The 23890-nt window shown below is 46.7% G+C and overlaps 3 protein-coding genes across 11 annotated transcripts; 2 read left to right on the plus strand and 1 right to left on the minus strand.

Moving 5' to 3' along the window:
- The first annotated feature begins 982 nt into the window (after positions 1 to 982).
- mgat1b (alpha-1,3-mannosyl-glycoprotein 2-beta-N-acetylglucosaminyltransferase b) lies at positions 983 to 9204 on the plus strand. Of its 2 annotated transcripts, none has more exons than XM_018754397.2 (3): positions 983 to 1236; positions 5506 to 6764; positions 8070 to 9204. In XM_018754397.2, exons 2-3 carry the CDS (start codon positions 5949 to 5951, stop codon positions 8769 to 8771), a joined length of 1518 nt encoding a protein of 505 aa, XP_018609913.1. In that variant the 5' UTR covers positions 983 to 1236; positions 5506 to 5948; the 3' UTR covers positions 8772 to 9204. The 2 variants fall into 2 exon arrangements, with proteins under 2 accessions (XP_018609913.1, XP_018609914.1); XM_018754398.2 differs by lacking the exon at positions 983 to 1236 and adding an exon at positions 1732 to 2114.
- A 1231-nt stretch (positions 9205 to 10435) lies between these two features.
- On the minus strand, positions 10436 to 21885 carry ddx39b (DEAD (Asp-Glu-Ala-Asp) box polypeptide 39B). Of its 3 annotated transcripts, none has more exons than XM_018754403.2 (12): positions 21824 to 21885; positions 20909 to 21156; positions 20613 to 20740; positions 19830 to 19922; positions 19550 to 19733; positions 19201 to 19319; positions 15407 to 15538; positions 14721 to 14830; positions 14193 to 14337; positions 13757 to 13904; positions 12282 to 12334; positions 10436 to 11316 (listed from the first exon to the last, which is right to left on the minus strand). In XM_018754403.2, exons 2-11 carry the CDS (start codon positions 21144 to 21146, stop codon positions 12318 to 12320), a joined length of 1314 nt encoding a protein of 437 aa, XP_018609919.1. In that variant the 5' UTR covers positions 21147 to 21156; positions 21824 to 21885; the 3' UTR covers positions 10436 to 11316; positions 12282 to 12317. The 3 variants fall into 3 exon arrangements, with proteins under 3 accessions (XP_018609919.1, XP_018609918.1, XP_018609917.1); XM_018754402.2 differs by having other exon boundaries at positions 10436 to 11319; XM_018754401.1 differs by lacking the exon at positions 10436 to 11316 and having other exon boundaries at positions 11845 to 12334.
- A 36-nt stretch (positions 21886 to 21921) lies between these two features.
- polr1h (RNA polymerase I subunit H) lies at positions 21922 to 23782 on the plus strand. 6 transcript variants are annotated; one of them, XM_018754408.2, is made up of 5 exons: positions 21922 to 22041; positions 22598 to 22717; positions 22816 to 22919; positions 23135 to 23244; positions 23401 to 23782. In XM_018754408.2, exons 2-5 carry the CDS (start codon positions 22600 to 22602, stop codon positions 23423 to 23425), a joined length of 357 nt encoding a protein of 118 aa, XP_018609924.1. In that variant the 5' UTR covers positions 21922 to 22041; positions 22598 to 22599; the 3' UTR covers positions 23426 to 23782. The 6 variants fall into 6 exon arrangements, with proteins under 6 accessions (XP_018609924.1, XP_018609922.1, XP_018609921.1 ...); XM_018754406.2 differs by lacking the exon at positions 21922 to 22041 and adding an exon at positions 22125 to 22163 and having other exon boundaries at positions 22600 to 22717; XM_018754405.2 differs by lacking the exon at positions 21922 to 22041 and adding an exon at positions 22133 to 22248 and having other exon boundaries at positions 22563 to 22717.
- Positions 23783 to 23890: the final 108 nt, after the last annotated feature.

The following is a 23890-nucleotide window of genomic DNA, read 5'->3' on the forward strand; positions in this document are numbered from 1 at the left end:
GAAATTTGCACAGACAGGTGGGCCGTACAAACTCGGTAGTTTCTTCGTCGATAGAGAATAGGAATGTTCCCACGACGCTGCATATCGCTTTGTGGACCCTCTTCCATCGCCTGACTCTACTACTCCCTTTGCTTTTAAAACCCGTTTTATGGCTACAAAACTCTTAAACTTGCCCGTTGTCCCGACGCGCCTCAGACGGCGGCTGTTTTTACAAATCGCGCCTCACGTTCTCTTGTGTGACGCGACGCGACGCGACGCACCGCACCACCGCACGCGCCGACACATGGCCCAGTCCGCTCGGCCTTTCCCGCGCTTTGGGCGGCCACGCTCGCGCCAGCGTCGTACAACATCACGTCTTTCTCTTCAGCCCCGTTCGCTCGTGCAGCAGGCTGTTAAAACAAGGCAAGAGGTGAAGCGAAGCGACACGAAGCCTGGGAATGGAGGCCGGTGTTCGGCGGTCTGTGGCTTCGGGGGAAACCAGTTCCAGGGTTCGACGGGCGGCGGTCTGGGCCTGAAAAACGGCACGAGCGACTCGAGTTTTTTATGTGTTTTCACTCCCACAACCGGTTTCCGGCAGCGTGAGGGACAGGAGGGCCGTGGAAATACCTGCGGAGGGCGTGGAGGAAACACTACCCAGCAGAATGCTTCTGGGCCAGGGGGAGAGGCCAGGGCACAGCTGACAGTTATTTTTTGGCCTTTTATCACCTGTTATTTTTCACTACTGAAACCTCCCGGCCGCGCTTCCGCCGTCGCCGCCGCCTCGCGACCGTTGCCAAGGTGCCTGTGTTGCTAGGGAAAAGCGAGGAGGGGGTGTGGGGGGGGAGAGGAGGAGGACTGAGGGGGCGGGGCTTGTTTTAATGAGTCAATCCGGAAGTGGAGTGTCTATCGCCGCGCTCCGTGTCACATAAATAAAATCGCTGGGGAAGCTCGAGGAAAACAGGCAGGCGTCCGCGCGCACGAGGAGCAGCGGAAGACACACACACACACGCGCGCGCTCGCGCACTCGCCAGGCGCTCCCTGCGATGCGCCCGCATGTGCTTTAAAGCGGACCGCGGCAATGGCGGATCGCCCGTAGCGAGCGCGGAGAGAGGGGAAGAAGTGGTGGGAGCCCGCGGCGGGGAGGCGATCATGGGGGAGCACAACTGGTGAGGAGACGGAGGAAGAGGAGGAAGAGGAGACCGCTGAGGGGCACCAGAGAGAGCCGGACGGCTGAGCAGAGGCCATGAGGAAAGAAAGGTGAGAGACAGCGAGCCGAGCCGTGCCGTGTGTGTGCGCGCGTTTGTGGGGGGGAGGGAGAGAGAGAGAGAGAGAGAGGGGTTTAGCTAGTAGTTAGTTAGCCCTTAACTCCGAATTAACCGTCGTGATGATCCTGTTTCTCTAATAAACTCAAAGTCAGTCTTTTAACTTTACTGCCACACACAGCCAGCATCTGATCTGTGTTCAGGGAGCGACACCCCGCTCTGGTGTGTGTCTGCAGTCCTGATCCTTGTGTGTGGCTTGTTTACGTGAGTTCATAAAGCACACAACTGAACCTGCTGACGAGGCTTTTTTTGGGGGGGTTTAAACACACATCCACATGACGAGCGTAACCCTCAACGAAGCGCCCTGAACCCCGATCCAGGTAGAGCAGCTCACCGGAATGGAGGAGATGGCAGCCTGAGGACTCCAGCACCCTCCTTCGAGAGTGTGTGTGTGTGTGTGTGTGTGTGTGTGTGTGTGTGTGTGTGTGTGTGTGTGTCTTGTTCACGCTTGTCGACAGATCACTTACACAACCTGCTGGAACTGTGCGGCGATGTGGTTTCCGCAGCGAGCAGAGCAACTTCTCGCAGTGTTTCTTTCAGATAATTTTACCTGTGGCACTGCGCTGGGGGTGCAAAGAGCACGGTCATCGGTGTCTGGAAAGTTTTCCCGCACTCGGCGTAGACAAAGAAAGGGAAATAAAGGCAGAAGGCGGCTCTCCTGCAGCGAGAAACGCCGTGACCTTTGGTTTCCTGTACGCGAACCTACCAGATAGTCACACGTTTCCTGACGGAGAGCGTTGCCAGCTTCTCTCTCTCTCTCTTCCTCGGCGCGATCTGGGCCGCAGGGCTGCGCCTTCGCTAATCTCGCATCAGGTATAAATAAAAACAACGCTTTTACAAACTTGTAACTAACTTTTTTTCACTTCTCCACAGACTTTGTGTGTGTGTTTCACTCATTGGTTGATAGTCTCCAGTGCTACTTTCCTCCCTCTTTGCCAGAACTTGTTCATCCTGCTTTTACACCAACTCATGTTTTACCATGATCTCCCCCCCGAATGCTCCACTTCCCCTCTCCCGTAGTTCCTTTTACCCTTAAATGCATCCACTGTGTATCTCCTTGTTTAAAGCCATGTGTTTTTAATGAGAGCTTCACGCTGTGCGCGCAGCCGTACAGATGTGCTCTGTGTTCCATTAAAAGTGGGTCCGCGCACCGCTCCGAGCGCAATCCAACAGGCCCGCTTGGCTCGCGAAGTGTACACTTCTCCCTTGTGTTCGAAACCCTGTAAAAACAAGTTTGGAGATGTGGGTAAATGACGTTAGAGCACAGCTACAAGTTACAAGACATCTTTATTTCCCATAAGTTATACTAGTATGATGGGGAAACACATAGCAAATCACTAGGCTTTTATTATTTATGTTGCTTTTGCAGTGAAATTGAAGGCGGTGCAAATAATGCTGAGTGAGACGCAGGCGGCGTAGTGGTTAGAGCCGTAGCCTCATGCTTCGAGTGCTCGCTCTTGCCGTTACACCCCTGATCGGGGTACTTGCCCTATATTGCACCAGTAAAAATTACCCAGATGTATAAAGTGGAAAATCAGCGTAAGTAGCTTAACTCTGTGAGTCGCTCCAGAGAAAAGTGCGAAGGAATGAATTAATAGTCAGATTGCGTTTGCATTATGTTGTAATTTTCTTATGTAATAAGGGGGCTGTTCATAATCAGATTGAAAACATAAGCGCTGTGGGGAAAACATTCAGAGTTTGTAGCGAGCTAATGAGCTAGACCTCATTTTCACACACGAGGTATGATGTTAGTTTGGGGACTCGGCGGCGGTACGGTACGGTCCTCATCGGGATTATGTTGTCATGGTTTTTGGCATCTGTGTATATATGGAAATCTCTTGGATGACGGCTCTTTTCCTGTTTAATTTTTTCCTTCCTGTCTTTTCCCGTATAAATGGTGTATTGTTAGTGTGTCTTTTTCTACTCGGTTTAGTTTTGGTGAGCTGTCAGCTGCAATTGCCGTTTCCAGTCCCTTACCCTGAAACAGCCCCAGCGAACCGCAGCGCCCACACCAACCTCGTCGTGTGGATCAACGGGGTTCAGAGCGTTTCTGCTGAATGCGGCACATGTCAGTTGGGCAAAGGCTGCCGCAGATGTGGCGAGTAACTGCCAGAACTCGGCCCGTCCGGCTAAACGGGGGATGAGCGACCAACCTTTCGTACGCCGTTAGGCGACGGTGAGATGTCATGGAAGCTAAAGGCATGCAAAGCGTCCGAGAAGTTTTCAGAGGGGTGCGGGACGTTGGGCAAAGGCCAACCCAGGTACCAGAGTATTTGTACAAATAGACCTCGTTGAGTAACCCAAGATTTTGTTTCAGGGATTGGGTTGCTCTTATGTCCCGCAGTTCGTATCGCAGAAACACCCTGTGTGCGTTACACACCCTTTGCACACTTGGAAACGTTTTGCGTGCATGCATAAGTTTCTCCTGAAAGGCATGCGAAGCAGCAGATGATTTGTACGGACTTTTGTCTAGCCTTAGTGTACCGTATTGTGTGTTCCGTGGAAAACTGGGCTCTCGTGAGCGTTTGCTGTAAAGAGCGCAGCTTGGAAGTTGGCAAATCTGAGGCCGCACAAAAATATTTGTGCCAAATGTGTGAAGTTGAGCCAACGCACTGAGTATTTACAGCGCAGCGAAACTCCGAAGAGGTGCCGCAAGTGATCTAACGCAGTGTCTGTGTACCTTTTGTTGGAAGCGGGGTCCGTGTGCGTGTCTGCAGCCCCACGGTCCGTAACGACGTGAGCTTTACGGTGGACACTTTAAAATTCTGTTTGAAGGTTGTGTTGAAAAGTAACTTGTCTCCCTTTTATTTTAGGATAGGCTTGTCATCTTGAGATTGTTCATTTGTATGTTATGAATAGTCACCAGTTGAATAGTTTACCCCGCCTAAGAAACACTTTTGTTCTATGATAAGGTGTATTTCAAAATTGTTCTTTAAAATCAAACTTTTTTTTTTTTTTTTTTTTTTTTTTTTTTTTAAACATAAACCTTTCACTTTTTTTCTTATAAATGACACACACACACACACATATTTGTGTGCATAATACTAGGGGAATAAAAATCAAAAGGATGCTAAAGGACATTTATGCACAACACCGATAGTTTCTGCGATAAATGCCCCCCCCCCCCCCCTCCAGCTTCTACACAGCAGTTTTGCAACGTAATGCATGTACATCGACTTGATTAGAACAGTTATTGCAAAACGATACGTATTTATATTTCTGTTCCTGCATAGAAGTGATCAACTTTGAATAAGTGAATAAAACATATCCAGCAGATTCAATTGTGGCAGGATGGCATGTGAGTTATAAATAGACTGAGAGTGTTTGTCCTGTCCACTGGAAAGGTGACTTCAAATCACCTTATCTAAATCCCTTTACCTTCACTCATTGCATAATCACGTTATTGTTAATGCTCATAACTCCCCCCCCCAAACCTCCACTAATATTGTTTTCATTTACTTTGACGCTCACAGCAGTGGCCAAGTGTTGACGCCACCAGTTTGCTCATTCAGAAATGTGTGTGTGTGTGTGTGTGTGTGTGTGTTTCAAATCACCCAAAAAAAAAAAACGTGTAGAACTAGGTAGAGCTGAATAAAGACTCTGAATGCTACCGCAGATGGTTATGTTGGAGTCCTGGCATTCTGATGCCACCGTTGAACGCAACACATTTTTTTTTTTTTTTTTGACATTTATTAAATGTGACCTTCACAGGAGAGCTTAATACTGAGTTTTAAAAGCAACCAGGCTGGTACATGTGAATAGGAATTGAACAGGTGACTGACAGCTGAAGTAATTTGATCATTTAAAGATGATATGCTTTGCCACTAATGTGTTCTTATTATTCAGCGAGAAATGTACGAGGGTTCCTGATCTAAGGTCGCTCAGCATGCCGTCGAAAAGGTCGCGCAAACCGAATGTGTTTGCACAAAAAGAAGGTACGCCTCCAGTATGTTTTTCTCAGAATGATCATTGCGGGGAACATGCCTCCCAAGGGAACGCAAAATGACTGAAAGACACGGAGCGCTGTATGCAGATGAGTAGACCCGCTAACGTTCGGCAGACTGTGGGCCCAAGCTCCTGGGTTGTGTTCAGCTGGAGGAGTGACCACTTCCCCTCAGGGCACATGGTTTTCTGGATATTGAATCTGAGTAAACTGGTGTACTCTACTCACTCCCATCTTCTACTCTTTCTCTCTCTCTTTCAGGGTGATGGCCGAAGGCTAAAGTAGTGGATTCTGGCCCCCCACCCTGATATTACCCCAGCTGTACCTTCTTGTCTTTCCCCGCCTCCCACCCCATCCTGCTGGTCTTTCCTTTTTTTTTGTCTCCCTCTCCACAAAATTCATTTGCTACAGATTTTTTTTTTCTTTTTTGGAAAATCTTTGCTCATTAGGTTAAGATTCCCCCCCCCCCCCCATTGCTCAGTCTGATTCATAGATCATAGCCTGTGAGCCATTTAGTAAAACCTGCTTGCTTTTAGATCTTTCCTTGTAGTAACGACGCACCTTCAGTGCTGTTGCTGTCACCTGCGATTGGCTCACACTGCCTCTGTGTCCATTGTCATTTGTCAGTCGACAGCCTCATTTTTCCTCCTGTACTTGGTTCCACCCCCCCAATAGTTCAGCACCTTTTCTGTTCTTATTGGGCCATGGTTCGCAAGAAAGGTTCCCTCATCCTGTGTGGAGCTTTCCTGTTTGTTGCCTGGAATGCTTTGCTCCTCCTCTTTCTTTGGGGACGTCCACCCATTGGTCGACTGGGGGAAGGAGGCGGAGCTGAACCTGGGGGCAGAGAAGAATGGGGAGCGGCGGGGGGCAGGGCCAGAGGAGCCGACCTGGCCGGGGAAGTGATTCGACTGGCCGAGGAAGTGGAGTCGGAACTGGAGACCCAAAAGCAGCTCCTGCAGCAGATACAGAGCCACAGGTCTCTGTGGGAGCGAAGGAAGGAGTTCGGGAAGAAAGAGGTGGTTGCCGCACAAGGCGGAAAGGGAGAGCCGGTGCAGCACCAGCAACCAGCTCCTGACACGGACAAAAGCGGTGGGAAACGTATGGGGAACGCGGTCGTTTCGGCCGCCCCCGACTCAAACGCTAAGAAGGAACTGACAAACGCGAACAAACTTCCTGCCACGGTGGCCCCAGTAGTCATACCCATCCTGGTCATCGCCTGCGACAGAGTGACTGTAAAAAGAAGTCTGGATAAACTGATACAGTACCGGCCCTCCGAAGAGCTTCACCCCATCATCGTCAGCCAGGACTGCGGCAACGCGGACACGGCTCACGTGATCGGCTCTTACGGCAGTCAAGTAACCCACCTCAAGCAGCCGGACCTGTCCGATATCGCCGTGCGACCCGAACACAGGAAGTTCCAGGGTTACTACAAGATCGCCAGGCACTATCGCTGGGCACTCAACCAGGTCTTCAACACGCTCTCCTACTCCACAGTTGTGATCGTCGAGGACGACCTCGAGGTGAGTGCACCGGATCGCCGCGTTTCTGCGTTGGCATCGCAGGGCTGTGGCGTGCGGCATTGTCGCTTTGTGTTCTTGAATAAAAGAAACGGCATAGTGCAGTACCGCTAAGACTCCTGGATCCTTCCTGATGTTCACATTAGTGCTCTTATTAGGCAGGATCACAATATTGGTCTCACTTGACTAATTAAACTCCTTAGAGACTTCAGGAACACTTTGCACTCTGAAAAAAGAGTAATTAATCTTGACTGAAATCTAAGGTGACTAAAGGAGTCGTCGCAAAGCCAATCGGGTTCACATTTTAAAAAACATCAGGAGTGAAAAGGGCTGCCTGGTTAATTACTTTTTGAATCTCTTCTTGGTTCGCTAGACCTTTGTCGTGTGCGTTTTCTGGACAAATGTTTTTGGCGCAACTTTAATTGAGGAAACGGGAACTATTGCGATTATTTAATTATTGTCGAGTTAAAACTGTACGATTAATATCGGCCCGGGTGCCGGAGTCAGGGTCCCGTCTGGAATTACAAATGGCGTGTCCAATTGACTTGACAGCTGTGAATGTTGTTTGCCCCCCCCCCCCCATTCGCTCATTTGTGTAATGGGCACACCATAGCACGGTGTCTGCGTGACGCAGAACAGGACCGCAACCGGGATTTGCAGATTCCTGAGAGGCAGCCGGAGCAAATCTGCACGGGGAGAATTACCAGATGGCCATTTTCACCCTCTGGTGTTTGAGTGAAATGAGAGAGAGAAACTGTCATGAACGTGGTAAAGCGGAAAAGGCGCTGCTGCGCGGGGCAACTTCTCATCCGAACCTCGGCCACGGACGAAATTGGTCAGCCTGGGTAGGAGATGAAGGAAAAACGCGAGAAGATTATATTTTACGTACTTAATTTCATGCTTGTGAAACTTTCCGTTGGCGCCAACTTACAGACCTGACCGTGCACAACCTCAAATTATGCAGATTGTTTGTTGGTTTGTTGTTTGCTCTGAATGCTTTTTCACTTGAATACAGCCCTGAAAAAGGACCTTTTTAGAGTAGGGGAAAAAAAGTGTAATATTTTTATGTAGAAAATCGCACTTCTTTTGGCAGGCCTTTCTTTTGGGATTATGCTTCTATAGAGTACGGAATACTCTAACATTTTATAGAATACTTTTAATTATCTTGGATGGGGCTGCTAATGTTTGTGCGAAATCACTCGAGAGCTTCGGACATGTTCTCAATTTCCCGTGGTGTCCCAGTGCGGGAGTGTTGATCGGCTCGCGTTTCCGCTGTCTGAATGCAGATCTACTGCTGTGTCCCTCCAGGTCGCGCCAGATTTCTACGAGTACTTCCGGGCCCTGTACCCCATCCTGCGCTCGGACCCGACTCTGTGGTGCGTGTCGGCCTGGAACGATAATGGGCGCGACGGCCTGGTGGACCCGGGCCAGGCGGCGCTCCTGTACAGGACAGACTTCTTCCCCGGCCTGGGCTGGATGCTCCTCAAGGAACTGTGGGAGGAGCTGGAGCCCAAGTGGCCGGCCGCATTCTGGGATGACTGGATGCGCCAGCCGGATCAGCGCAAGGACCGCTCCTGCATCCGACCGGAAATATCCAGAACCATAACGTTCGGGCGCAAAGGTGTCAGCATGGGTCAGTTTTTTGACCAGTACCTGCGTTACATTAAACTTAACACTGAATTTGTGCCTTTTACCAAACTGGATCTGTCTTACTTGGTCCGTGAGACGTACGATGAGAAGTTTGAGAAGGACGTGTACGGCGCCCCTCTCGTCAAAATCGAGGAACTGCAACAAGGGGGCACTTTGAAAGGAGGGGGGCCCTTCAGGGTGCAGTACTCCAGCCGGGACAGTTTTAAGGTCTTGGCTCGCAACCTTGGGGTGATGGATGACTTCAAGTCTGGGGTCCCGAGGGCGGGGTACAGGGGCGTCGTCAGCTTCCTGTCCAAGGGCCGCAGGGTCTACTTGGCGCCCCCTCCTGGTTGGAGCCGCTACGACACCAGCTGGAGTTGAGGTTGGAGGGCGGGGCGGGGTGGGGGGTTGGGAATGTAAAGATGACTGCTAAGGAAGAGAGGAAGACCCTCTCAAACCAAAGAAACAGTAACAGAAGAAATGGGGGACGGGTATTAATTCTGAGATTAGGAAACCGGGGGGCCTTTTGAACGAGGAGCCAGGGGGCCGGGAAGGGAGTAGGATGAGGTATACTGGGCACGACAGGGAGGCCAGGAAGAGGAAAACTGCATCTGTGCCATCTCTCACTCTGTCATCTTGAGCTTCTCTCATTAGAAAGGAGTGTAATTAAACAATTTGTACACCTTTTTTTTTTTTTTTAAATTTTTTTTAAAGTGTTGTCCTGCGTGGCAGAGGATGCGTCACTACATGGGTGTCTGAGAACTGACTGAGACGCAGAGCACGTGCAACCGATGACTGTCAGTAAAATCACTTTGTGCCACAACGTCATCGTGTTGGTGGGCAGCGCGTATCGTGTCGGGGTTTTGTCTCGTTACGTCTCGCTTGAGCCAGCAGAAGGGTTTTCCTCCATCTGGAAGATGTTTCTCAAACTGGGTCTGTTATGAAAAAGAACCTTGCGTCACACCAACCCCCAACCACAGAGACGCAGATAAACTGTGGCCCATAAATATTTATGTTTTGATTATGCATATGAGCAACAGGATAATTTTTCCTCATGTGGAATGAAGTTTAAGGCAGCTGAATACATTATATGATGAAAGAAGTAAAATATTAATTGATAGAATTCTGAAGTTGTTGCTCTGCTTGATGCTGGTTGGGACGTTATTGATAACGACTGGATGGGATAGTCGCTGTGTCTGTCCCAAATGGCATCCAGTGCTGTTCCACTCTCTGTGAAATCACACTGTGGTTTGGGGGGGGGGGGGCGCTCACGTGTGGATCCAGTGCCGTCATGTGTACGCTACCGACACATTCTGCACATGAAGTCGTGTGAGGGAAATGCTTTTTTGCCCCAGAGCACCTTTCACTTTCACCATTAGCTGTTTGCTATCTATGTGCCGAAAAGTGACACTAGAATTTCCCATTGACCCAGTTTGCCGTGTTGAAGCTCTGCGATGTGGGGAACTCTGGGAAAGAAGTGTGCTGCTGTCTGTGCAAAATTTCTTGGGGTCAGATGAGCTCTTTCAGCTCGTAAATCACAGAAGCTCACACTGGAAACGTGTAACGGATATTGGATGTAATTTTGCATCGATGGCAAATTGTAACGGCAAAGTGTTTGGGGTGTCTTAAATGGTGACATTGGTGTGATCGCACACAACTTTTCTGGATACTCTAAATGGAAGGAGCTGCTGAAACTATGTAGGACATGGGTTTGAATGGGCTCTGCTTGTCTTTGCTGTTGCGGTGAAGTGTTATGCCCAACGGGTCCTGCTGCCAGGAGATGTGCGCGCACGCTCAGTCTTAATCACATTTCGGTGGTATTGACAAAGGAGTGACATTCTCCTGAATGTCCAGCTGAGCTCCCTTCGCTTGTGGAAACGTGCTGGAATGCGATATAGGTTGTGTGTGTGTTTGAGAACAGAAGCAGGTTGGAGACTTTGCCAACATTCTGTTGTGTTGCCCACCTCATGCCTGGTATATCATTGGGGCGAAAGGTGATTCCTCCTGTGACTCACTGTGCTCTTCATTCTTTTCCCTTGGTGTACTTTTTTTTTTTTTTTGTTCTCTGTCTCTTGCAATCAAGTATTTTTGTGGGGGCAGAGAGGGGGTCCTACATGTGTATTCTCATTACTGACAATGAAATCTAGCATTCTGGATAATTGCTGTTCAATTTGATTTAATTAAAACCATAAAACTATTGTCATACTTCCTGAATTTACTTTACCAGACTTTATAAACAAACTTTCAAAGCCCATACTGAAATATAACCCAGAATCACAAATGACATAGGACATCGGTATAACACCCCCCCACCTCCACATAATGGCGTTCTGTACTGTGCACTACTGCAGATGAGTACCAGTATAGTTCCATGACACTCAAAGAATTTAAAGTTTGGTTTGTTCAAAAACCAATGATTATTTTATGTCTCTTGTTGCAATTCATGGTGGTGTTTGACTGGGTGAAGCATAGTAGTATGTAATACAAATTTATTTCTATTCTTTAGGAGAAATTTTCTTTTGGTTTTATTCTAATAGTGATGTGATAAGCCACTGCCTGATATGTTTATAACTTTAATACATTGAGAATAAACTGAATATTTTAATATGTCTGTATTTCTGCACTTTTAATAGGCTTCATTTGGTCTCTACCCGTTTCCTCCCATCCTCCCTTTTCGAACCTTCATTAATCAAGTTTCCTTTGACGCACTCTCTTCCCCTCATCTTCCTGTTGATGCCGCGTGCTGCTCACTTTGGCCTTCCTGCTTGGTCAACGAGCCTCCAGCCTCTGTCACATCTAACGGGCGTTTGAAACCCGTCTGGCACTTGGCTACAGGCGTCATCCGAAAGCACCAGTTAGAACGCAGTTGATCCATTTTCCGTTAACAGCTTAGGGGATTAATTACTGGAGTGTTGTGGTGTATAATCTGCTAAAAAAAAAAAAAAAAAACTTAGTTTCAAGCATACTTTCTGCACTGAGCATTTTAAACCCTTTGCCTTAAAATTCATGTGTAGCAGTTTAGCTTTAAGTATGTCTAAACTGAAAGGTATCTTCTATGGAATGAAATGTGACTTTTCTTCTGGGGAAACTTGGACACCTGAGGGAAGAGGCTATGATTTTACTTATTCCACCTCTGGTCCCTACTTCACACCCGATGCTTGCAGCATAGGCTCTGAGTTGCTGCAAGCCTCCCCAGTGCAAACAGTTGGATGGATAAGGTAAACAGTAATGTTTTCACCCTTAAAACAGTTAAAGCTGCTTCATGCCCTTTGGGTCAGCGGTAACTTTGAACCCCTTCACTGAGCTATTTCATATACATTTAAAATCAGCATGTCAACTTCCTGTCCTTTGCAGGCAAGGTACAAGTCTGCCATTACACTAGTACACTGTGATAGGCATGTAATTGATAGTAATCAGAATGGCCGAGAGCTGTTAATACCAAACCCAAAACGTGTGCCGTCTAGATGTTTTATTTCTCAAATGCAGAACACAGCTAGAACTACTGTCCATTTCCTTTTTAATATGCATCTCTTTCCACCGCACCACTTTTCTCGTCACGCACTTCTATCTTCATGTCAAGGTTAAAGAACTACCACAGGTAACTAACAAAGTCACAGCTCTAAAAGGGCATTGGGAAAAATCGGGAAATATGTCAAGTACTGAAAAAGCTGCCTATTAGGTTCATACAAAGAACTCGAAGTAGAAATGGAATACACAAAACAAAGGTGATGATGGCAAAAGCAAGAGGGCCCCAATACTACCACTGTCTGCGTGACACTTGCACTCGTTTCTATCAGTGGGGGGCCGTGACCTCAGCTTAAACTTGATTCATTCAGAAAGGCGATTTACATAAACAAAGATGTGCACTTCTTAGTGTGTCACTCAAATTACTCATTGCATGGAGATGCTGACGGCTCCTCTGCTTCTTTATCGGGTTTGTTCGACTGTGGGGGGAGAGAGAGAGAGAGAGAGAGAGAGACAGTGGTCATGAGTACACCACAGCACATGAACCTGCACTCAGAGGTGAGACCCTTACATTCTAGGAGCAGATACCACCTTCATGCCACCCTCTTAGCACAGAGGGTGCTAGAAAAAAACTGAGCTGAATATATGCACTGCATAAATATTGCCTATTGACTTCAGAGCTACATTCCTACTGTGATTTTTTAAGTTATACACACGCGCAGTAAAAGTTCACCTGCACCTTTTACATAGTACCTCTCCCCACATGGTGCCCAACACACTTCATCTGAACTGTCAAGAGGAGGCAAAAGTACCACAAGCAAATTGGAAACACAAGGGGTAAGTGACAGATCAGCAACACAGTAAGAGCGGGGTGTGAAGCTTCCATTTCGATCAAGCGTCCCCTTTGTAGTTAAAAATCGTGATCTCCGAGACTAGCTAACTACACTTTCAAAAAAAGTAAAAATACAGTCCACACCTTCATACATTTTGGACCCACCTCCTTGGTTTGCTTCATTTTTGGCTCTCGCACACATAAACGCACGACACCATTACCGAAGAACAAGGAAACACCTTAACTGTTGTCTGCCCTACATACTGCGCAGCTGTGTGATGATGCACGCAGCAATGAGTTCAGCCAGCGGCTGCCTTCCTAGCGCAAACTCCCTCCCGTGATGTGAACTTAACGAGACGCTCGGATAACAGCGAAGGATTGGATCTGACGCATCGCTCACGCCGTTTGATTTCAACCGACTGCATTAATAACAACATTCCTCACATTTATTTGTGTCATGGGGCAAGAAATGAGCTCGACAAGCAGGCTGCTGACACATTTCCTCTGACACTGTTCGGAGGAGCCGTCACAATATAACATTAAATCCTTAACCGTTTTCTGCCTTTGGCTCCTCTAATCATTTGTGGGGATCTCACTAAGCTGCTGTGAAATAAAAATGTTTCTTAATCACAAAAGACAGATCAACTGTTCGGAAGCTTTTCCTCCAAAACCTATCAATCTAATTAGAAAAGAACACTTAAGACCTATCAGTCTGACAACACGAGCGGCAATTTCAAAGGTGCCTTCAACTGTTAACCTTCGCGCTGTGGCCCATAGAAAGATCGGACTCATCCTGTGCCTCATGTCACCCAAGGCCTCAGTTAGTCCTTAACACCCCTTCTGAGAAGTTCCAGCCAGTCGTCTTCCTTACACAGGGAATCATTTTTACCGTTACCATTTTTACAGTTTCTCACACTTTCATTTTTCCATTTCTGACTTGCTCTGGAGGATCGACGGCCGTGTCTTGTGGTCCTGTGGAAACGTGTCCCGATGGCCTTTTCAAAGGACCCCAAGAGGAAGGGCATGGATTCCCAGGCCCTCTCGGCTTCCAGCCAGGACGGACACTCACTGTAAGAGGAGATGTCGATTTCCTCCGGGAGCTCGCTGATGTTGACCTCGAAGCGGTCCTGCACGTCGTTGAGGGTTCGGGCATCGCTCTCGTCGGACACGAACGTGATAGCCAGCCCCTTCGTCCCAAACCTGCCGGCCCTGGCCACCTGGCAACGGATGCGTGCGCGTGGTCAGATTGCGCTGGAGGAAACGGCGACTCTCTCCGCTCCAATGAGGAACAGTCATAGCACTTCCAATTCTTGGCATCCAGGCAAGTAAATGATCTAAACAGTCTAACATTACTTGTCAGCTGTCACAGGCGTGTACATTTCTCTGCTTTGCCTTTCCTTTAGAATGTAACTTTCAATTTTTTTTTTTTATGCACTTTGATTTCATCCTACACTTGGTGGCAACAGACTTGAAACTCAAGGAGGAGCAGTTTCTCAACATGTTACCCTGTGTAAGTAGGTGTCAGAGTCCTCTGGCATGTCGTAGTTGAAGGCGATGTTTACTCTTTCGATGTCCATCCCTCGACCGAACAGATTGGTGGCCACCAGGATCCGCCGCTGGAAGTCCTTGAACTGCTGGTAGCGGGCAAGCCTGGAGAGGGTGAGCAAAGGTCAACCTAAACATCTCCCTCCATACACCACTGAACCAATGAAGACCCACCCACGGGACCCACATTAGATGACAGTCACAAACCTACCGTGCAAGTGTGCGCTTAGAGAAAACACAACATGAAGCCAAGATGAAACAAGACTTGACGTCTTACGGGCACAAAGCACACTTTATGAAATGCCCAGTGAACACGGAAACAAAGACGCGCTCAGACAGCCGCGCAAATAAACGCACCAGAGCGCCACACAAACACGCAGCTCAGTACACAAACAAATGACAAAAGAGCCACACAAATGACTGACAAAGCACCATACAAATGAGTGAAAGCGGCGCACAAACACAAACAAACAAAGTGCCGCACGAACCTCTCCTCCTGCGGCATGCCGCGATGGATGGCGATGGCGGGAAAGTTCTGCTCCACCAGCAGCTGGGCCAGGGCGACGCAGCGCTGCACCGACTTCACGAAGATCACCACCTGGCCGGTGACACCACGCACACACCAACGATTTGCTTACGAAAGTGAAAATGCCATCTCGCACAACTGGTAATTAACAGTGGAAGTTGAGTGGTACTGTACTAAGACGATAGCTGGCGGAACAGGTTATCGAAGTCACGCTTGGAAAATGATTTTTCTCCTACATCACTTTTCTTTCCAAGGGCTGCACGGCAACACAGCAGGTCGTGCTAATGCCTGAAGTTCTTGCCTCAGCCTGTGTGGAGTTCTCATGTTCTCCCCATGTTTGTGTTGGTCTCCTCTAGGTGCTCCCGTTTCCTCCCGCAGTCCAAACATGAGCTTCGGGTGGACTGGTGACTCTAAATTGTGTGTTCCCTGCCTCATGTCCTACGCTTCAGATCACAAGCCTGCCTTGGCCAGTTGGTTGATAACGATGGAAAAAAAAAAAAAAGGAACTCCGTAGCCCGAACAGCAAGCAGTGCCACTCTCATACTTGCAGTGCTTTTGATGACCTACTGGTAAAAACCCACTATGTTGGCTGTACTGGAACTGGAGTGACCGGCAGGTGGAAAAGTGGCTCCTGGACGCGGACCGTACCTGGTTGAACTCGAGAACATCCAACAGATCAAAGAGCTTCCTGTTCTTCTCATTGTCCTTTAGCTTGACGTAGTACTGCTGCAGGCCATGCAGGGTCAGCTTGGTCTCATCATCCACAAAGATTTCCATTGGCTGGGGTGAGCAGGGGGGAGGGGTTTAGGGGAAAATGGCCAGGCACGTAGAGCATGTGTGTGTGAGGGAGGGTGCGGGGAAGAGGGATGAGCGAGAGGAGCGTTTTGCGGTGGAGGGTTGGAAGGAGGCGAGGAAAACGTGAGGGATACGAGTACACGGCGGCGGGAGGTCAGGGGTGAGAGAAAAGAGAAAGGTGGGGAGAGAGGGATGGGGGTTAGATGTACACCCTCCCCCTCCCGTCCCACAGAGAACACACAACATGGAACAACAACAACACGCACAGACCACACACAAGACAACGCGTAAATACACACCATCTCTTACGCACACTTATACTGACACGATACACCACTCAAGACAAAAACCACAAGGAGAATTTGACATATCTAGAGTGTGAAGATGAAGAACAACATCTAGTTTTCATCAGTATTTACAAACCGCAAACATTAGGACAGCTGGCTTTAAGTTGATTGGGAGTTACCATCAATTACTTATTTTCCACAATGAATTTACACAAACACAGTCACACACACACAGACAGGACTCCACCTCTGTTCCTGGTTCTTCCTTATTTAGCAATGTGTGACCAGTTTCACCGCCAAACTGTGCCGTCACTGATTAACTATGACACTTATGGGTGTCCGTCAAAGACCCCAACAGGACAAATTAGTTACACAACCATGAGACCCTTTCATAAGTTTGGTATGAATGAAGAATTTTAATTGAAAATTGTGTTAAAGGAAAACAGTCCTATGCTGTACATTATAAATACGACATAAAACATTATAGGTTATCATTAAGATCTTCAACTACAATGACTGACCAGCTCAAAGTGAAGCCCCAGTCCACGAGTGGGAACCTGTGCCCCCATTTCCTGTCTCAACGTCCTGAGACCCAAGCATACAATTTTGTCCACTCTAGAGGACAAACGTTTTTGAGAGCCCCTCCCAAACTATACATGCCACAATGCCAACTCCTAACGTCCTTACAGAGGGCGTTCTAACGCTGTCAAATAATACAGCATGGTTGTGGGTAGGGCTTGGACAACTTTGTAGAAATTAGAGAAACGCATCCGAAAAGCATTTTTTGCCAAGACCGTGGGGGTTAAACCAGACGGTTCCAGCAGCCTGTTCATCACATTCTCAACTTATTAACCTGAGATCCAGACCAGAATCATTACCAAAAAAAGTTAGAATCCCCATTTGTAAAACCTGACTAGACTATTTTTCCTTTAACACATAATGGTAAATTTAAGCTATTTTTTTCCAAAGAACGACAGCTGCCTCTGAAAAGCGAGGCCTAAAAACAGAAATCTTGTACTCCTTTGAACCCCGGTTCAGCAGAGTTTGTTTCTGCCTGAAACAGGATCTTTCCTCAGTAAAAGCTCCAACACACCGCTAAACAAGGAACCCTGTACTTACCTTATATGAGCAATGTTAGCAAAGTTCAAAAAGGGACTCATTGACCGTCTCACCACGTAAGACCATCAGTCCCAAAGTCCTCAGTTTATTTGCCATTTGTCCTCTGTTCTGGTCTGTCCAGTTGTCTGAATCTGAACACATTTCAGTCCTTGTCACGTCAAGTTCCTCAGTCATCCAGTGCCTACACTCCAAACATCACGTGCCAGTCTGGAAGTCACTCTAGTCTAGGTCTGTCCAGTCAGTCCTATCCAATCAGACTGTCCATCTGTCCAGTCCACCGCAGAACTTCTTTGATTTCCTGTCCACGGTGAGGTGTTTCTGACCTAGATGTGACTGCCGCGAGTGTACAGTGTGTGTGTGTGTGTGTGAGTAAGAGAGAGAGAGAGCAGTCCTCTGTGTTTAAATAAATGGCAATGTGTGTAAACTGAATGAATGCAACACATTTCACTTGTCAGATGGACACTGGATTTGACAGCTAGTTCAAATGGGATGACTCATAAAAAAAGTTCCTTTGCTGGCAAAGTAATTAAGGGAAAGGGACATGTCCTAATTACACCTCTTATTAGGTCTTTTTTTAAACAGTTAAAGCACTTCTCTCGCTGGCATTGTGTAGGACTTTCAGCATTTTCATGTCGACTTGGTTTGGAGCGTTTTCTATGAATCCGGATTCTTTTGTTCTATCTGCACCCGCGAGTCTCCTGCAGCCTCAGCTTTTTGTTTATCTCAACCCTCCCGCTCCAGTCTTCCGCAGCTCAGCCCTCCCTACCATCCCTCACTTCCTGCTTGTCTCAGACCCGCGCATCTCATCTAGAAGATTCCAGAAACAGGCCGTGTTGCGACTTTCGTGGCACAGTGGCTGTGTTGTTCCGTTTCCGGGTGGTTCCTCTCTTCAGTGCGACGTTGCTAAACGGAAAGCGATGCTGGTCCAGCTGCAGAGCTGACGCTGGACCAAGACGGGGATGAAGACAACCATATCCAAAGGTGATGGTTTCCGTGTTTCGTTGGTCTTATGACTTCATACAACTTTTCTGGGAAATTAACTCACAACCTTCTGCCATGAAAGAGATCCTCAGTGACTTACTGAACAAGTAACATGGTGTGCATAGCATTACTGTGGGTCTGGGAATTTTTTTTTTTTTTTTTTTTAATTTTTAAAAAAAAAAAGCCTTAAAATATTTTTGTCCCTCTGCGTTCTTACGCATCCCGTTCTGCATTTTTATTTGCATGTACTTTTCAATGATTTTCTTAATCTGTGGTTGATACATGGGCCCGCAGACTTATTTCCACATTTCTTCCCAAATTTCAGTCTCAGTGTTCACAAAACGGAACCTAAATATGAAGCTAAAAGGCTACTCTTTTACAGGCAACAAAAAGATTTCTTTTACAATTTTAGCGCATGGCGACGGAGCCATTTCAAACCTCAGTCGGGGGAGAAACTACCAGAAATAAACGGCCAACTGATTTAGATACGGGAGAGGTTTTGCCGTTGTGTCCTTGAAGACCAGTCACTTTGTACTGCAGGGTCAATAAATCGAGAGGAAAGTTAAACAACGCAGCTGGATGAACTTTTTGACCGCCTCGTGCACAGCTTCGGCAGCCAGCTGAACCATTAGCTTTAACTGAACTACGGTAATTGTGTAGATCACAGCCATATATTTGTGTGTGCTTATGCCTACACAGCTCAATATGCATGCATCCAAAAATGTCTGGTGCCTTCTGTTATTTCAAAGCAGACAGCTGATGTAAAAACTCACTCAGGGGGACAGGAATAATGTACACATGAGGTCTGAGGCACTGAGATGCAAACTCATAACTTCAGCCTTTCATATCATTTCCTCTGACATTACCTCACAGAGTCTGCTGGTATGCATGTGTCAGCATGCATAAACAAACAATTCATTTGTCCACAAGACAAAAAATCTTCAAAGAATCATGCGCTGTCAGCCTGTATAACGGACTGCAAGGCCCAAATATCAACTCACAGAGTGTTGTATAATGTCGTAGTGCCTGGAGAGTATTTTTAGCCGAGGAGGTTATGTGCGTTCTCGTACTGACTTTGGCTCTTCGCGACGAAACATCAGGTTGTACAACGGAACCCCTCCCTCCCGTATTGTGGCTTTTGCTCTCAAGGATGCTCCGAGACTCCTCCAACCCTCCACTGAGGTTCTGGGGTGCAGAGGCGTGGCTGGACAGGGAGGGTAGAGGGAGGAGCGGAGGGAGACGGACGAGAGAGGTAATTACATCTTGCATGAACTTTCGGCAGACAGGGCGGATCTCTTTGCTCAGGGTGGCACTGAACATCATGACTTGCTTCTCATGGGGTGTCATGCGGAATATCTCCTGGACATCTCTGCGCATGTCTGCCAGAGAGTAAAGAAGGAGGAAATAAGGAGAGCAAGATTAGGGACAGTTAAGGCAGAAAAAAAAAAATACTGTAATAAAACAAGTTATTAAACAAGACTCTTTCAATACAGTCATGTGTCTTACACAGGAACCGTGTAAGAAAGTAATTTTACTCTTCCAGAGGCCATCTTCACAGAATATTAATGAAATACAGTCTAACAGCCAGAGACAGAGTTATAACCCTTACCCAGCTGCTCCAGCATCTTGTCACACTCATCCAGGATGAAGTGCTTGATGTGACGCAGGTTGAGGCTCTTATTGCGGGACAGGGCCAGGATGCGGCCTGGGGTTCCCACCACCACATGCGGACTCTCCCTCTTCAGCACCTCCTCGTCCTTTTTGATCGACAAACCCCCAAAAAACACTCCCACCTGAACAGAGAGATGACAGGAGTGAAAGAACAGGTGAGCAAGCAGCCTCCAATGGTGAGAGCAGAACCCAAGCAGATGAGAGGGAGGACCCAATACCTTAACAGTAGGCATGTACTTTGAGAAGCGCTCATACTCCTTACTGATCTGAAAGGCCAGTTCTCGAGTGTGACACATCACCAACACTGAGACCTGAGAGAGAAAAAATTAGTTAAAAACAGACACACACAGGAAGTTAAACCCACTACTCTCATCTCACCAAGGTTAAAGAAACCCTCCCTAGACCCAAACTCAGTCCCGAATTATAGGTCTGTCTCTCCTCTCTCTTTTCTGTCAAAACTTTGAGTCCTACATGTCATGTACACTATCAGGTGGTCTGCCGTGGCTCCCTGTCTTCCCAACAGCGTCTTTCAAGTGGTGTTCCGCAGGGCTGGGAGCTGGGCTCCCTACCTCTTTCCTCAGCTCTGTCATTGGTTCTCTTGGATTCTGGCATCACTGCTATGCTGACGATACCCAGCTCTTCTAAAAATCTACTCATGTCTCAGCTTCTATCAATACGATGCTCTAACACGGTCCTACAAACATCTGCATAACATCCACAGGATCCATCCTTATCTGACACTCAGTAAAGCTTCTGGTGAAGGCCATGGTGATATCCCACCTGGACTAGTATCTGGCCTTCTGGCCTCCTCTAACAAACCTTTCCAGCTGACACAGAATGCTACTGCACAAGTTGTGTTTGCATTCCCATGTATCTCCCCTCCTTATCTCTCTCCACTGGCATACCATATCATCTGGTTATGGCCAACAAGATCATCAACAGATCAGCTCCCTGATACCAACAGAACCTCACTGCTTGTTACACATAAACCAAAATATTACCTGTCCAGTAACAGGCTCCAGTTGCTGCAAGGTGGCCAACACAAACACTGCAGTTTTTCCCATGCCAGATTTAGCCTGGCACAGAACATCCATGCCGAGTATGGCTTGGGGAATGCACTCATGCTGAACTAGGAGAGGATTAGAGAAAACACAGCAGGGTTAGCATGTATCCCAGGACCTACTTTTACTGCTTCCAGAATAAGGAGAACAGTTGTTCCTCAAGTGTTATTTAAAGCCCAGCATGTGGACTACTCAGGTATCAGTGCTCTTAAGGAAAAGTGGTTCCCTTTCCTCACCTTCAGAGGGATGTTCAAACCCACAGTCCACAATGGCTCTCAGCAGCTCAGGCTTCAGCAGGAAATCCCTGAACCCTGATGAGTGGATGGACACATACGAGCCCTTCACCCCTTCCTTCCGAAGGGACAGACTGTCTCCAGCGCCTCCTCCAAGGCCCCCATCTCCAACTCCTCCACCTCCATCCACTTCATCGTCCTCGTAGTCCAGAAGTTCGTTCTCCACATCGTTCTCCGTCATTGTCAGATGACTAAAATAATTGACATTAGCTCCATTATATGATGATGAAAAAGTAACTTTAACTGACACCATTAATACAACAACACTGTATGTGAACAGAACTAACTTACCGGCGTATTTATTATATACACATGAGAATCACAGCACAATTTTAACCCGTTATGGAGATGCAAATTGATTGATCATCATTAACTGCATCTCCAGTAACTCTTTCTTACTCCATATCTGTCAAAAAATCTCGAATTTAATTTTAAACGAAGTTGCATGCCATGGCATCGTGGCGGGAAAAAGACAGCGCAAGCTAGCTAAGCATTCAGCTAAGCTAACACGAGACAGAGATGGCTAGCAAGAAGAAACCCGCCAATAAAATACTGCACGTCTCCATTGCTTTATCATTTGGTTAATAAAACCGTATGGGCAAGGCTTAGCTGCACAAATAACCCTTTGTGTAATTTCCCTCTCCATTGCATTACGCTCTCAGTCACAACAGTTAGCATGACATGCTAGCTCGTAACATGACACACTTCAGTCTACAAACAAAGGCCACAAGGAAATATAGGAATTTAGCTGATATTTGCTACCCTCCTGTTTTTATCAAAAAATGTGGTGTTCATTCCCTGCCAGACCCTATAATAAATGTATTTAAACAGTTTAATGCATCAAGTCGACCGCTTTACCTTGCACTTTCACTCCAATACGAAGAGTCGACTCATTCGAACAGACGTCATCAACAAGCGCCATTAAGCTTTTGTATAAAGGCCCGAAATGCTGTTCGTTGACTTCGCCTGACAGCAATTTCTCAAATTGTCTGGAAATTATAATTATTCGTAATTATTTACGATATTTAAAAGTAAAAACAATACGATCAAATAATAACGTAAAATATTTGCATTGGGTAAGCTTGTCAATCCCATGTCTGAATGTACGTGATAATTAAGTGAGGGCGAGTAGAGGACACCATATGCGTTTTAACTGTGGCCATCGTTGGAGAGCAGGGAGTAGAAACGTGTTAGAGAGGTCGGTCGTTACGGTTTGTGAACTAAACTAGAAATCTGCTCTTAAAACTGCATTCTAGCTCACTGGAAAACATACAAACACTTCTGTATGTGAATTTAAGAGCTAAACAGATGAACGGTGATGTGCTCTTACTGCATTTTTAGTGATGACATGATGAATGGAGAAGGAAGGGATACAAACAAAACATGAATTGTTTTTAAATTTAAGTAGTAATGTTTGTAAAGTAGTTAAATCACTAGAACTTAAGTGATATCTAACCTTTATTGCTTCTACATCTTGTACATTTATCAACTGATTTTCTGAAGTGTATATTGTCCATGTAAGCCACAGATTTGTTATGTGTTTAAAAACATGTGTTTAATTTGACTGGTGAGATTCTTTGACCTTCTTTGTTTGGAGTGTGTTTGATACACCTGTGTGCGTTTTGTTGGAAGAGATGTCTACCTTCAGCGGAGATCACAGCTTCTGCCCTGAATGCGGCTGCGTGCTGCCCCTGCCCGGCCTGGAGGAGACGGTCACATGCCCCCGGTGCCGCTTCACGGTGTCCATCCACGGTGAGACATCGGCGCCGCAGGGTCACGCTCACAAACCCAGTGCCCCTCCCCAGCCACAGAAAGGGGTGTTAAAAATCTCACGCCGCTCTTTTTGTCAGAATTCGCAGACAAAGCGGTCACATCATCAGTGGTGTTTAACCCTTTGGAAGCCTCTTCTTTTCCAAAGGAAGAGGAGGAGGAGGCTGAACTCAAGGGACCAGTGGTGAGTCCCCTACGTTCACTTAGCCCACTAGCAAAATACTTAAGTATGACACTTTACCACGAACTAATCCGTCCTCTCAGATCAAAGAGCAATGCAGGGATGATCAGGGATGCTGATGCTTACTGCTTATGTCTAATGCCGAACTTTGAGACGTTCCAGTTACACAGATAAGCTGCTTCATCAACTTTTTGGGCTTTTGAATATTTCCTTTGCAGATCGACAGGCGATGCTCCCGCTGTAACAAAGAGGGGATGGTGTATCATACTAGACAGATGAGGTCTGCGGATGAAGGGCAGACGGTCTTCTATACATGCATACATTGCAGGTAATGTACAGAAATGCACTTAATCATATATACCACCAAACATTTTAGATGATCATCATAAAGTTTATTATAAATTCATGTATTTCAGTACAATGTTTACAGATAAGTACTTGCTCAGTGTATGTTCTGCTCCTCACCCTTTGGTGTTAATTGCAGGTTCCAAGAGAAAGAGGATTCTTAAGAGCATGTCGGATGACTGCAGTTGTTCTCACTCTGCTGTATCTGGATGGACTGAATATTTTAATATTAAAACTGCCATTCTGGGAGAATGTCCATCCATACGGCTTTACTCTTTGAAGTTCGGGCTTCTTTGCCAGCTAAACACTGGCTCAGATTTCTTTGGCTAATAAGCAAGAATGTACAGCAATGTAAACAGACACTGAGTAATGGAGAGAGTTGTTTGTCAGTATAATGTGTCTATATTTCTGATTGTGTAATAGAGGTTGAATAATGTAAGACTTGAAATGATAATGGAAGAGTAAATGTTAGCCAAATATTTTTACATTTTTCATGTTAATTTTTTATTTACAATAAAATATTTTTGTGGAACTACAGCATAATGTCCATGATTTCCCAGCTTAGTTTTCATGAGCATTCACTGTTTTGATCCCCTATAGAGTTTGTGTTACACCTCAGAAGTACTATT

Source organism: Scleropages formosus, chromosome 23 (genome assembly GCF_900964775.1).
Source record: "Scleropages formosus chromosome 23, fSclFor1.1, whole genome shotgun sequence".
NCBI classification, from domain to species: domain Eukaryota; kingdom Metazoa; phylum Chordata; class Actinopteri; order Osteoglossiformes; family Osteoglossidae; genus Scleropages; species Scleropages formosus.

Excerpts from the sequence above, each read along its gene's own strand:
- mgat1b (XM_018754397.2), top strand. The coding sequence starts at position 5,949 with ATGGTTCGCAAGAAAGGTTCCCTCATCCTGTGTGGAGCTTTCCTGTTT. Across the intron at positions 6,765-8,069 it reads TCGTCGAGGACGACCTCGAG|GTCGCGCCAGATTTCTACGA; the intron begins GTGAGTGCACCG and ends GTGTCCCTCCAG.
- ddx39b (XM_018754403.2), bottom strand. The coding sequence starts at position 21,146 with ATGACGGAGAACGATGTGGAGAACGAACTTCTGGACTACGAGGACGAT. Across the intron at positions 14,831-15,406 it reads ATGTTCTCGAGTTCAACCAG|GTGGTGATCTTCGTGAAGTC; the intron begins GTACGGTCCGCG and ends GTCACCGGCCAG. Across the intron at positions 14,338-14,720 it reads GGCATGCCGCAGGAGGAGAG|GCTTGCCCGCTACCAGCAGT; the intron begins GTTCGTGCGGCA and ends CACCCTCTCCAG.
- polr1h (XM_018754408.2), top strand. The coding sequence starts at position 22,600 with ATGTCTACCTTCAGCGGAGATCACAGCTTCTGCCCTGAATGCGGCTGC. Across the intron at positions 22,718-22,815 it reads CTTCACGGTGTCCATCCACG|AATTCGCAGACAAAGCGGTC; the intron begins GTGAGACATCGG and ends TCTTTTTGTCAG. Across the intron at positions 22,920-23,134 it reads CTGAACTCAAGGGACCAGTG|ATCGACAGGCGATGCTCCCG; the intron begins GTGAGTCCCCTA and ends TTTCCTTTGCAG.